The 13,497-nt window shown below is 36.2% G+C and overlaps 1 protein-coding gene across 1 annotated transcript; it reads left to right on the top strand.

Annotated features, from left to right (window-relative positions):
- The first annotated feature begins 7,248 nt into the window (after window positions 1–7,248).
- On the top strand, window positions 7,249–12,767 carry LOC134671364 (uncharacterized). The gene is made up of 3 exons (XM_063529205.1): window positions 7,249–7,366; window positions 11,808–11,930; window positions 12,068–12,767. Exons 1-3 carry the CDS (start codon window positions 7,288–7,290, stop codon window positions 12,640–12,642), a joined length of 777 nt encoding a protein of 258 aa, XP_063385275.1. The 5' UTR covers window positions 7,249–7,287; the 3' UTR covers window positions 12,643–12,767.
- The last annotated feature ends 730 nt before the right edge of the window (window positions 12,768–13,497 follow it).

The following is a 13,497-nucleotide window of genomic DNA, read 5'->3' as shown; positions in this document are numbered from 1 at the left end:
ATTACCCCGACTGAATATTGGAGCGGCGTTAATAATAAGCGTAAGCGCCCGCTGCCATGAGGTACATTTTGCCGTGGAACGTCACATATCTTTACTATTTCATATCTAGTGAATCTAACGGCGCGATATCTTAAAGTTCGAATCGCACCGTTAGTCTCCTTTTCCTTTACCTACCTACCTCCCTTCTAACAAACAATCGGTACATAACAGGAAATTAACCCGAGCAAGCGAAAGATTCCAAAATTGAACCACGAGCATAGCGAGTGGTTCGAAAAATGGAATCTTGAGCGTTGCTAGGGTTTCAAAGCATGAAGGTTAAACAAAATTTGCCCCCGAGTGAAACACAAAATTTTTCACCACACCAACCCGAAGCAAATATTAAATGTAAAATATCAAACGACATCAAACCAAATCAAATCCAAATGAATGTTATTAAATATTTATCATCCAAAATCATCATTTAAAAGTCAATTCTACCAGCAAACATAAGAAAACAACTCTAAATTTGCATTTGATTACTTTGCCTCACATGTGAATAAAATGCAACTTTGCTATCAGTTTTTGAAGTGCAAAATAAGCCTTTACGAGCTGGTGTGGTGAAAATTAATTTATTATGAAATTTATTAACAATTTAGGTACTCGTACCTACATGTACCTAGAATACCGGACGGCCTCCTAGCTTCATCGGTATTGACTGCTTACGAAGCAAGGAGGTCCCTGGTCATTTTTTGTGTTTATTACAAATATTTGTTCCTGAGCTAGGTATGGATATAATCAAAGTTTGGTTGAAATAGAAGCACATTATTCACAATGGGTATACCGCTATGAATATTGGTTTTGGCGTAATTTCACCGTTCATCCCAATTATTGTAACGAACGCCACCGCAGAGCTCAAATGCAGGCGGAAACTTTTCAGGATAAAAATATTCACATTTCACATCTGCGATTCTAGTGTTTTTTGTGGAAAGTTAGTATGCGGTGTTGGTAACGAACCATCAGTCTGGCCTCTGCGTAATCAAAGACGATCGCCGCTAATGAAGGCCATTATCTGGCCCAGATATTTCTAATGCTCACCGAGCACTGGCCTCAGACGTACCGGTAAAAGTGTGACTTCTATATTTATACTAATTATAAGAAGTTGAAGATCACTCTTATATTGGTCGATAAGAAAGTGAGTGCTAGGTGACCCGGGGATGCGCTGGTGATCCGCGCCGACGGGTCACGGCTCGATTCGGAAAATGAATTAGATTTCTACTAGACTTCAACAAGTTACGATATGGATAATTTAAAGATATTTGTAAGATAGATATGTCAAATTTGACGTTTCCGCGATTCTGGAGGTCCTGTTGAACGATTTCGACAAATTATGACTTAAATATCCAAGTCACATCTAGTCGATATCTAATGTAGATCTAGTTGATCTCTAGATCGTCTCTAGATCTTGTGATTATCTCGAAATCCGAAAACAGGCATCGGAGGCTCGGCGGCGCGGCCCGCGGGCCCGCCGGCTCGGCGCTCGCGGCTCGGCGGCACCGGCTCGCGGAAATTGCCAATTAATGTGTCCGGGCACCTGCCACGTCACGCCACGCCTCGCTCGGTCTTGCTCCGCGTCTCATGTCACTTCCCAATAAATACACCTGATTTATTCATTGATTGCACTCTTGTGCGCGCCATACTTTAATGTCATGTGGTGAAACATCTTGTGTCATTCCAGCCTTCTACTCGTGTTCTTCGCAATGGTAACGGAAATATATCGCGTCAATCAGCAATGGAAATGACTTACTTACCCCACAAGAATAGGTCCAGATTCTGAAGATGTCCACTACATGTCCTATAATATATATACACATACTTTTATAATTGTGCTAGTATGTGACAGGTATGACTGAGTCCAGTGAGGACGTTTAATCACACAAATGTCCAGTTAGCATGTTGGAGATAATTAGGACAATGATAATTAGGACAGGTCCGTTTCCATGTAGATATCCATGTATATATTCATAATAATTCCTTCAATTCTATATGTATATGCCACATATGATTTAATTAAACATATGTATATACGACTATTCATTTAGTTACAATGCCATTGAGAATGAGTTGTATGGCTAGTGAAACCCAATCCCGATGAAACTGTAAATCTTAATTATGACAATGTGTATACCGGTGGGACCACTTTCAGGTATACGCATAATAACGGGAACGGAACGCGCATTACACGCTCGCTACAAATTAACGGCAATAACCAGAACAATGCAGCTGAAATGAATAAGCGAGAATAAAACACAAAGCACAATCATTACTCCGCATAAATGCCAGGTGAGTGAGCGAGGTTCTTAAATATAGAGTTAAAGCGTTTCACTGGATAAGTTACATTTCCTTTTATCATTATTTCGTTTTGTTATTTATTGAGAGTCAGCCAGCATTACACTCGATACATTATTGATATTCGTCCGATGAGTCGTTAACAAAAGCCTCCGTGGTACAGCGAGGGGTGATGCGCGAATCTGCGGGCTCAGTCCGCTACGAGCCGTAGCCGCGGAGCTACGAGCGTGCTACGCCGTAGTAGCTCGTCGTGTAAACACGTGCGTGATAGCGGATTCGCGAATTATTTAATGAGGCAATAAAAACATTTTGCGAGGTGTATATATGTACACAGTACATAATCCGTGCATATAATTATGGTGTATTACTTATAGGAAAAAACAAAATCAGTCATTTGACACGGAGTAGGGTTTTTTATACAATTGGCAATTTCAAAGACTTTTTCATAAAATATAAAGTAATTTGTTAATTTCGGTAACAGTTGGTAAAAAGGGTCTAAAACCATAACAGTGGCAATAACTTTTAGATTTTGGTATCTTTTAATCACAAGAAGAAAGCACGAACTTTAGTATATACCTACCTTCAATATATTTTTTTCAAATACATCATTATGAAAGGCCACGCAAAGGGTTTTACGTAAAAAACCGGTCCTCTCCGAGAACAAGGGTTCCGTACATTACCCAATTTTTAAAAATGTAATTTTTTATGTACTACGTGAATGAAATGTCTTTAAAATATCCGTAGGGGTCGGAACAAAAACTAAGTAATTGAGTCCGACTCACGCTTGACTGTATCTATGTATTTTATCAAAATTTTAGACCCAGTAGTATCGGAGATAAAGGGGGAATAGTCGGACAGACAGACAGACAAACGCACGAGTGATCTTATAATGGTTCCGTTTATTCCTTTTGAGGTATGGAACCCTAAAAAGGTCAAGCTCCTACTAAAATCATCGGCTAAAACTAATTAATGTGCTTTTCCCGCTTATTCGCTTTTCTTGTCTCTTATAATCTATATATATAAATGCAAGTGTCCTGACTGACTGACTGACTGATTCATCAACGCAGAGCCGAAACTACAAAAGCCAGAAAGTTGAAATTTGCACACCAGATTGCATTTATAAAGTGTACAAGAGATAAGAAGCGATTTTGAGAAATTCAACCCCTAAGGGGGTTAAAAAGGGGATGAAAGTTAGTATGGGGTTAAAGTTTTCTTTCAAGCTAGGAATTTGAAACGTCGTAAGAAGATATATTATTAAAATACAAGAAAACTAATTTCAGCGTTTTTGAAAATTCATCCCCTGAGGTGGTGAAAAAGGGGTTGAAAGTTTGTATGGATATCAAATTTTTTTCCGAGTGGTGGACTTGAATCTTTGTATTTAGGGATATTATTAGAAGACAGGAAAAGTAATTTCAGCGTTTTGTAAAATTCATCCCCTAACAGGGTTAAAAAGGGGTTGAAAATTTTAATCCATTACAAATGCTTTGAAACTTCGTAGAAAGGCATAATAGCCGATAAGAAAAAAAAGTGATTGCAACGTTTTTGGAAATTCAACCCCTAAGGGGGTTAAAAAGGGGATGAAAGTTCGTCTTCGGGTGCAAATTTTATTTTAAGCTAGGAACTTGAAACTTTGTAAAAACGTATCAAATTCAAAAACAAGAAAACTAATTTCAGCGTTTTATAAAATTCATCCCCCAAGGTGGTGAAAAAGGGGTTGAAAGTTTGTATGGATATCAAAAATTTTTTCGAGCGTGGGACTTGAATCTTTGTATTTGGGGATATTATTAGAAGACAATAAAAGTAATTTCAGCGTTTTGTAAAATTCATCCCCTAACAGGGTTAAAAAGGGGACGAAAATTTGTATGGGGTTAAAGTTTTCTTTTGAGCTAGGAATTTGAAACTTCGTTAAAAGATATATTATTAAAATACAAGAAAACTAATTTCAGCGTTTTTGAAAATTCATCCCCTAAGGTGGTGAAAAAGGGGTTGAAAGTTTGTATGGATATCAAACATTTTTTCGAGTGTGGGACTTGAATGTTTGTATTTAGCGATATTATTAGAAGACAGGAAAAGTAATTTCAGCGTTTTGTAAATTTCATCCCCTAACATGGTTAAAAAGGGGTTGAAAGTTTGAATCCATTACAAATGGTTTTCAAACTTCTTAGAAAGGCATAATAGCCGATTACAAAAAAAAGTAATTGCAACGTTTTTGGAATTTCAACCCCTAAGGGGGCTAAAAAGGGGATGAAAGTTCATCTGCGGGTGCAAATTTTATTTTATGCAAGGAACTTGAAACTTTGTAAAAACGTTTTAAATTAAAATGCAAGAAAACTAATATCAGCGTTTTTGAAAATTCATCCCCTATGGTGGTGAAAACGGGGTTGAAAGTTTGTATGGATATCATACATTTTTTCGAGCGCGGGATTTGAATCTTTGTATTTGGGGATATTATTAGATGACAAGAAAAGTGATTTCAGCGATTTGTAAAATTCATCCCCTAGCAGGGTTAAAATGGGGTTCAGATAAAAGATAAAAGATAAAAAATTATTTATTCATTGTTTGTTCAAAGTTTGAATCCATTACAAATGCTTTGAAACTTCTTAGAAAGACATATTAGCCGATTACAAAAAAAGTAATTGCAACGTTTTTGGAAATTCAAGCCCTAAAGGGGGTTAAAAAGGGGATGAAAGTTCGTCTTGGGGTGTAAATTTAATTTTAAGCTTGAATTTTTGTAAATACAATAAAAAACATGAAAACTCAAGCATTTTTGAAAATCATCCCCCAAGGTGGTGAGAAAGGGGTTGAAAGTTTGTATGGAGATCAGATATTTTGTGAGTGCCGAATTTGAATCTTTGTATAAGGGAATAGGTACCTATTATGAGAATACAAAAAAAGTAATTTCAGCAACCAACATCAAAATCCACTTGACTTAAAACTTCATACAACTTGCTAAAAAACAAAAGTACTTAATTTCAACATTGCTTGGGTATGAAAATTATAGGTACTAAAGATGTAAAATGTTGAAGATAAGATTCCACGCGGACGAAGTCGCGGGCAACAGCTAGTTATGAATATAGGCTTAATTTGATATATTCCATAAATTAAGCTCTTGTCCCTGTTAATAATAGGAGACAGGACATATTTTTCTTTATATTTACATCAGACTCAAATATTATGTTAATTAAATGCTCGATTTGTTTTTGTTATTAATCATAAATACGTCTAGTATTTACCTAATATATGCAACTTAAAAAAAAAGGTATAAAATGCATATTCATTATTCCTGACCACTTTATCTAGTGGAATTCAATAGCTTAACTAAGTTTGTAATTTATTTAGTAGTTGTAAGTAGTTTGAAAGTCTGTACATTGATATATTATTTAGGGGTGACTCGGTCCTTTTTTACTGAATACAATACAATGACTCATTTCATAACGACAACCGCAAACCTAAAAAAAGATGCGAAATATCAAAATAAATAAATTCAACTTTATAAAAGAAAAAAACCTTATTTTAGTTCGTCTTGTTTACTGATACCAACTTCGTAGGCTCGTACCAATACCAATAGCTTAGGTGCGCTGAGTCAAATCAATGGCAATTTTATTTCCGAACAATATGTAAAACTTAATGCGTTTCTCAAAAGGAAACTGCACCTTTGCTAATGGATTTATTCCCTACAGGGCTTCAACTCGCCGAGTACTTAACAAAAGAACAATCATTTATTTCACTTAGACAGTAAACTATTCAAGTTCAGATTTAATTAAAAGAATAGAAGATCTAATTAATTTTATGATAATAAAACAAACGACATAGTACATAGTAGTACCTAATATTTATGTAGTACTTTATGGCCTCGTCAACCTAGTAAAATTATTTTGTGTAAGGTGTACCTAATCTATGTTTAATGCGTTTGTCAATTGGAAAATACCTACATAAGCATGACCAAACATGAGTTAGCTTAATTTGTAAGAGGAAAATTATTAGAAGGTTCATAATGTTACTCAGAGCCCGCGAGAGGTTAAATCGGCTTATGTTGTCCTAAAAGGTGTTCAGCCCGCGTCCGCTCTTGTTATAATTCTTGTAATATTTTCGTAACAAGTCGTTTTGCACTGACAAATATTTACCAACATTGCTGTTTTGTTTTAGGTATTCAGCAATACCTACATCTTTTATATAAAATATATTCGTTGGTAAATTCCTACATACCGCACTCTCTTATTGTATAGGTACATTGTTGCGTTTGCATGTATTTAGTACCTACTAGTAAATGAAACATCACTTTAATCATAATTATCATAACAGTAACATAACTACACTCATAAGAAAAAAAACAGTGTTCATTGCTCTGTAGCGTAATAGAAAGTCTAAAAGTGTTTTCATCACACTCGCTCAGTAAATGTGGAATTGCACGCAGGTTCAACGGGGGTTATAGAAAAAGCGTTCTCCCTAGGGAGTTATGAAGTTTCTAGTGCCATAATTAACATTTTTTTGTCTTTATACTTAATTTTTGTATCGCAAGTGTGATGAAAAACATTGTGTGTAACTCGGGGCGTAATAATATTACAAACTCGAGTCTATAAATCGCTCCGGCAAGCCGTCTACCAGCAAACATAAGAAAACAACTCAAAATTTGCATTTGATTACTTTGCCTCACATGTAAATAAAATGCAACTATTGCTATCAGTTTTTGAAGTGCAAAGTCAGCCTAAAAATATTTTCTCACTTATACCTACGTAAAGTTCGTCTTTACGATTTTACTTTATGTATTAATGCTAATAGAGTAGCTACTACAAAAACACTAACATAAATACCTATTTAATGGGTACTTACCCATTTTATCTATGAACTAAATCGATACGAGATAAAATTCTATTATTATTTTAATCCAGTGACCAAGACGTCCTAAGTTAACTAGTCAAATGCTTGGATAAAGTGAACTTTGTGAGAACAAGACAAGTAATAATGTATACTTCAATGTGTTTTATGAGCATCGTCGCAATTCTCGTGATCGACGTGAGAACTGGGGCTCTTCTACAGAAAGGTGAGTAGGTATTCTTAATTTTTTTATTTAGAAAATAACACACTTCAAAAATGAAGAGATAGATAAATAACTGAATTCCGTCTTTTGTACTAATTATGATTTGTTATTTATTGGAGAAGTTGTTAACTATTAGAGAATAAAATTGAAGTTGGGTAGGTATTTAGTACAGGAAGAGTTGTGATAGTAGAATTGGACTTCATTTATTCACGTTACTTACTGTGGTTTGAGGAGGTTAACTAAATATATATGTAGCTTTAGGCGTGACCATACCACCAACCTAAACCATACTAAAATGAGGTCTTGCAAACGTTGTTTATGGTCTGTTGTTAACATAAGTATTACCTATATCTAAAGCATATTTATTTTGAAATTTATTATTAAAACGTGCGGTTTAATCGAATCCCTAGCTTACGTTTGTGAGATATTTTGCATTCCTTTAAGGAAAAAATCAACATAACGATACTGAGCCCGGGTAAACGCATAATAGGAGCTTATAGAAAGTGTGCTCAGGCTTTCTTTTCATAGAATCCATATTAGTTTCGTAGCAGGGTCACAGCCGATGAATAAATGGATTACTCGTCCTTTAGAATCCTTTGAGGTTGTTAACGTTTAAAAAGATATCACGTTGCTTTGAACGGCCAAACTGTTGGAATCGGTGTATTTGTTGCAGATTAGGAGCCCATAAGCAGATTCTCGTGTCGTGCTTTGATATTTCTGTTAAATGAAAATATTAAGTATTTATTATTTATATTTAGTTCCAACGGTCACATGCCACTTACTTTCTAACGGAGTTAGGGGATACAAATATTTTGTATTGTTTTTACCACGCAATTAATCCCACCATTTTAGTAGGTATACAATTTACGTAACCAGAGATAGCATATATGGTAGATGAGTAGAATTGGATTGGAATTTATGCATTCATGCCACGTCCATATATACGCCCAAAAAATACGTTCTGGCCTTATAAGAGTAATTATAGACTACCCGTATCTATGAGCAATTAAGGTCAGCGGTAAGGTCTCGGGGGTAAATCAAACGGACATAATCAGAACAGGGAAAGGAAGCGTGTGAGATAAATATCCGCCTTTAGATATCAGTACTTACCTAATCAGTAAATAAGCTTTATTGCTATATGATATAGACAGGTAGGTTGTGTATTGTAAGTGATATTATTTCAAAACACCTTGGGTAAAGTAATGAATGACTAGACTAGAAGTTATGTAAACATTATTTTCCAGTAAATAGTGCGTTGCTTTCTTCAAACAGTGTGTTAATAATACACAAGGAAGTAATATTTTTGGTAGACCAGACAAAATAAATACAGGAGTAAAAATTGTTGTCTGTAAGTACACAATTTACGGTTTTTTTATTAACCTCTAGCCGCCCAGAGACCTATAAAAAGGTCTCCTGTTCCATTCTAATTTGAACTTTGTGTTGACAAAATAAAATTTTATTTTGCTTGGCAAGGTTTGACGTATGGGTGACTAGAGGTTATGTTATCACCAGTTATATATCAGTCATAGAAAAGGTTTTCGATTTCTTGTACCTAGGTTCAAATTATTACTCATGCCACTCGCCTTTTCTGACCTCTGAAAGCGTGCTTATAAAAAGTCAACGCAAAAGATGACTTATACATTTCTAGTTATTGCGTAATATAGAAAAATGATAGTATTTACTTCATTTAGAAGTTGTAGGTTGTAGGTGTACTTACTTGCTATTATTATTCTATATTACGCAATAACTAGAAATGTATGTGATGTAGTCAACATCCTTTGCGCCTACTTTTTTTACCGGCGGAAAAAGGATGTCCAAAGGGCGGCAGAGGGCCTTCCACCAACATCGAAAAATCGTTATCTGCCTCCATTGCTCCAATATGCAAAAACGATAGATAGGCAGATAACGATTTTCGATTTTTAGGCGGTAGGCCCTCTGAATAAGGCTTCAGTAATATAATGTTGCTCAATACAGTTTTTCAACATGGTCTATCCTATTCGGAAATCGAAGGTAAAAAAAATATACTTATGAAAATCTATCCAAATCGAATATTTGAATTGACTTCAAACTTGTGTAATATCGTTGAAGTTTTATTATTACAAAAGTTCGAGATTTGAATTTCCCTAAGCGGCGACAAAATGTAGCCGAATATTATTCGCAAGAAATGTGATTTCTTACCGGGGACCCGAGCAGAGCTCCTCCGCAAACACACGTCACGAGTGTTTGAGTTCCTTAATTGAAATGGGGTTGGGATATAAATCAAGAGGCGTTAGATTTGAATTAGTGTATATAATTCGTGATTGAACTAAAGTAGATTACTGCAGAGACATACGGGAATCATACGACCATCCGACAATTTTACCATTGAATGATATTTTTCCTATCTTATTCAAACGTTGTTATTGGTTGCCAAGTTTTTTGCAAACTAGGCGCCTGCTAAATAAGCTGCTGTGGTAAAAAATGATATGATGGTAGCTTCAAATGTTTAATTTGATAGATTCACTTTATGTGTCTCCTTTATGAATGTCTAGAGCAGTCACTGCTTTTGCCATGGCTAGCTAAAGTCTGTTCACTCTTAGCCAATAAATAAGTACATGTGCGTGCGAAAGTGAGCTTGTCATGGAAGTCGCACTTATGTATGAGCGGCCCTACTCTGTTTATTTATAAACTCTGCTTTTTTGTAGGTAAATGTAAGTGAACTTTATCACACTTTATAATGAACTAGCAACCGGCCCCGGCTGCGCACGCTTAACAAATTATACACCTAAACATTACTCAGGAATGATTCTATTGATAGGTGAACACAGTATGAAAATCCGTTCAGTAGGTAGTTGTTGTTGTAAGACAAACAGATACGCGGTGGGGACTTCGTTTTATAAAGTGTATCTAGAGATAATAATGTGGTTTTCAATTGACATACCTTTTCTTACACAAACAATCCCCCCGATCGTGCCCAAATGAGAAAATTCATTCAAGATTTTCTTAAAATGATTCTATATTAATGAATGCTCATATTGCTCATTCTGGCTCAACCTTTATGTTATAAGGTTTAGAAGGCGAGTTTTCCTTTTGTACAGAGTTACTTTGAAGTTATGCTTTGATGCCGAGGTCGCTGAACATGTCGAATTAACATAACGTAGGTTTTGTGATGAAGCACGAATTGTTAGAACTAATATCACTTTCAGTGACTTCAGTGTTCACTTAAAGAAAGAATTGTCCATGACATATCTGGCATTTCAACGGTAGTTGGAGTCCAATAATACTTTATTGGATGCAATAGCGCGATGCAATGCTCGCAATGCAATGGTTGCTTTGTTATACCGCTAACCGCAACGATCATGCGCCTCAATATAATGAACAAATTAATTATATATATATTTATATTTAGCCTTTAGTCGGACAATACATTATTCATGTTCGTATATTTCACTTTTTTTCCATTTCTGTGTGTCCGTTTGCCAGGTGGCAAAGGCCTCCTCCAGTCTTCTCCATTCTGGCCTTTCTGTGGCCACTCTACCCCAAGTTGTTCCTGCGACCTGTCTTATGTCGTCGTCCCACCTTCTCTTTGGTCTAGTTTTCTTTCTGTTTCCATCTCTTGGGTACCATTGCGTGACTAGTTTGCTCCACTTGTCTTTTCCTCTGACTATGTGACCAGCCCAAATTAATTACAAATTGGTTGTTAAATTTTTTTTTTTTTTGAAAATATAATACTAATGTTAAATTAATATTTGCAATTAAATATTCCCATTCATAACATTATCTAATTATGCTCAACTAAGATAAGCCTGTACATATGTACTTATCTATGAGTAACATGTCCGAATCAATATTGAAGATACACAACTGAGCCCGAAACGGCCGGAATATCCCCACGTAAATGAATAAACAACGATAAAGCAAATATGCCCAGCATCGGACAAACGTTGTAGCCAAGGTACCTAGCCTAGGTAATAAAATTAAAAATATATACTTGAAAGTGGAATCAAAAGTGTTCTCACAACACAAGGTGAGGAGATACTATTACCTATATTATAGTTCGGTACTTTTATGCAGAGCTCTAGTTTTAAATTTTGTTACAATTAAAATAAATGTGACTTGAATAGCACACAAGTAGAGATCCGATTATAAACGGCGATGCATAAATAAAGTTGTTTGCGCCGTTAAACTCACAACAGCCACTCATCACGACAAACGAACTCACGCGCTGCGGTCGACCTCTCCAAGTTGGCAAGTTCTACCTCCGCTCCGCTCGTGTGCTACGTAGGTACCAACCGTAACACTTCTTCTGGTATATGTACAAACTATCCAATATTTCACCAAGTAGTGTATACAATCAGTATCCAATTATCCAGGGAGGAAAATGACTACGATAGTATGGAGAAGCGGTCCGCTATCGTCTTAATTATTGCACTTACCCTTATGTCCATATTGGTTTTGTCGACAGATACGGGGCCACGGCAATGTTACCAGTGCCTGAACAATCAGAGCGCCTGCCAGCCGGAGCGGCGACTGCAAGCGCCCTGTCCCGCGCGCGGACTTCATTGCGCCACCGTCGCCAAGGCACCAGGTTAGGGGGCTGTATTAGAAAAAACACTAATGAATATAGTTTGATCTTATCAGAATATGATCCCCTACAATGCAAATAATTACGCACGATGTTTAAGGTTATTTCTCTCCCATTACAAACTACTTCCTTGTCCTCAGATTTTACGTCTAGATTGACCTGCGCCGCAAGTGCCGCTCACCCGTGCACCCTGGCCCAGTCGCAGCAGACCCTCCAGCTAACTTGCACGTGTGCTGGCCACCGCTGCAACTCGCCCTTTACTACTCAACTAAGGAACAAGCTCCTTAATTTTACCTTAACCATGAGCAACGTCAATGAGACAAGCCTCAATCTTACAGATATGTTTTTAAAATCTTTTAACAACGTTTCCTTGAGCAAACTGTATGAAACAATTACTGTAAAATCAACCCAAGAAAAGCGTAATAATATACAGTTACCTGCTTATACAACATCTACATTAAAATCAAATCTGGTTGGTAGTTTGAATGATATAAACGGTCCGAGAGCGGAAGCTTTGAAACATGAAGCTACTGAACCCTCTGACGATGAAGAAGATGAAAGCGAGGGCAGCGGGTCCTACGAGGAGAGCCGGTCGAGGCGCCCGGCCTCCGCTCCCGCGGCGCCGAGCTCCTACCTGCCCGCTAACGAAAACAAGGCTCCACCTTTACTTATAAATTTTATGTTAATATCGTCAATTATGTTAGTTATGCTGTAGATTATGCAAAACATTATATTTAAAATTTGGCGTAGTAAGGTATCATCAGTTTGATTGGTAAAGACGGAAAGTTGGTCCAAAGAATGCAATACATATAGGTATATTAAGTGTATAGTTTTTATTTTCAAATTGCACCTTTTTGCGAATTGCGAGTTCACAGTTAGGGGCAAATTAATATGTAGTTAATTTAACAGCCTGGTTTATTAAGGTCAGGTTATTTCTGATTTTTGTATGTCCCTGATACTTTTTGTAATTTCTTGTTTTTTTTTGTATTTGAATACATGAGTGCGTATAAATATCAAACGGACACCTAGGTACTTACTCTAAATTAAATCAAAACTACGTTTATATGAAACAGTAAGATACAAGTTCCAAAAAACCGTTTTACCCTGAACTTAATAGTTACTTACTTATTTGTCCAATAAAACATAAATAGCTAGCTGTTAGTCGTTAAGAGCACGTCAAATTTATTTTAGCATAAAATAGGTAACGTCTATAAAAAATGTGAGAGCTAAAAGCATTTTGCATCAAATACGTTTTGCATCTCGGACGAATATTCGGCGTCAGTTTGTCCGAACCGAAGAATCGATAATATGAATGCACCAGATGTAAGTTATAGTAAAAATTCAAGTTAATGTCTCTAAGGCATAGTACAATATATACATTGACAGTATAGGTAACATTCGCGTTTAAGAAGGTGTACAGAATTACTTATTTAATACATTGAGATATACTTACATAAAATTAGTATTAAGTATATATAATATGGTTGACTCTAAAAACGTTTTTATGGAATTGCTCGTTTAAGGCACTGGTCCCACCGCGAGCTAGTAAGCTATGAGCTATCGGCTATAA

Source organism: Cydia fagiglandana, chromosome 1, assembly GCF_963556715.1.
Source record: "Cydia fagiglandana chromosome 1, ilCydFagi1.1, whole genome shotgun sequence".
Classification (NCBI taxonomy): domain Eukaryota; kingdom Metazoa; phylum Arthropoda; class Insecta; order Lepidoptera; family Tortricidae; genus Cydia; species Cydia fagiglandana.
This window is presented reverse-complemented; position numbering and strand designations above follow the sequence as displayed.

Excerpts from the sequence above, each read along its gene's own strand:
- LOC134671364 (XM_063529205.1), top strand. The coding sequence starts at position 7,288 with ATGTATACTTCAATGTGTTTTATGAGCATCGTCGCAATTCTCGTGATC. Across the intron at positions 7,367-11,807 it reads TGGGGCTCTTCTACAGAAAG|ATACGGGGCCACGGCAATGT; the intron begins GTGAGTAGGTAT and ends TTTTGTCGACAG. Across the intron at positions 11,931-12,067 it reads CACCGTCGCCAAGGCACCAG|ATTTTACGTCTAGATTGACC; the intron begins GTTAGGGGGCTG and ends CCTTGTCCTCAG.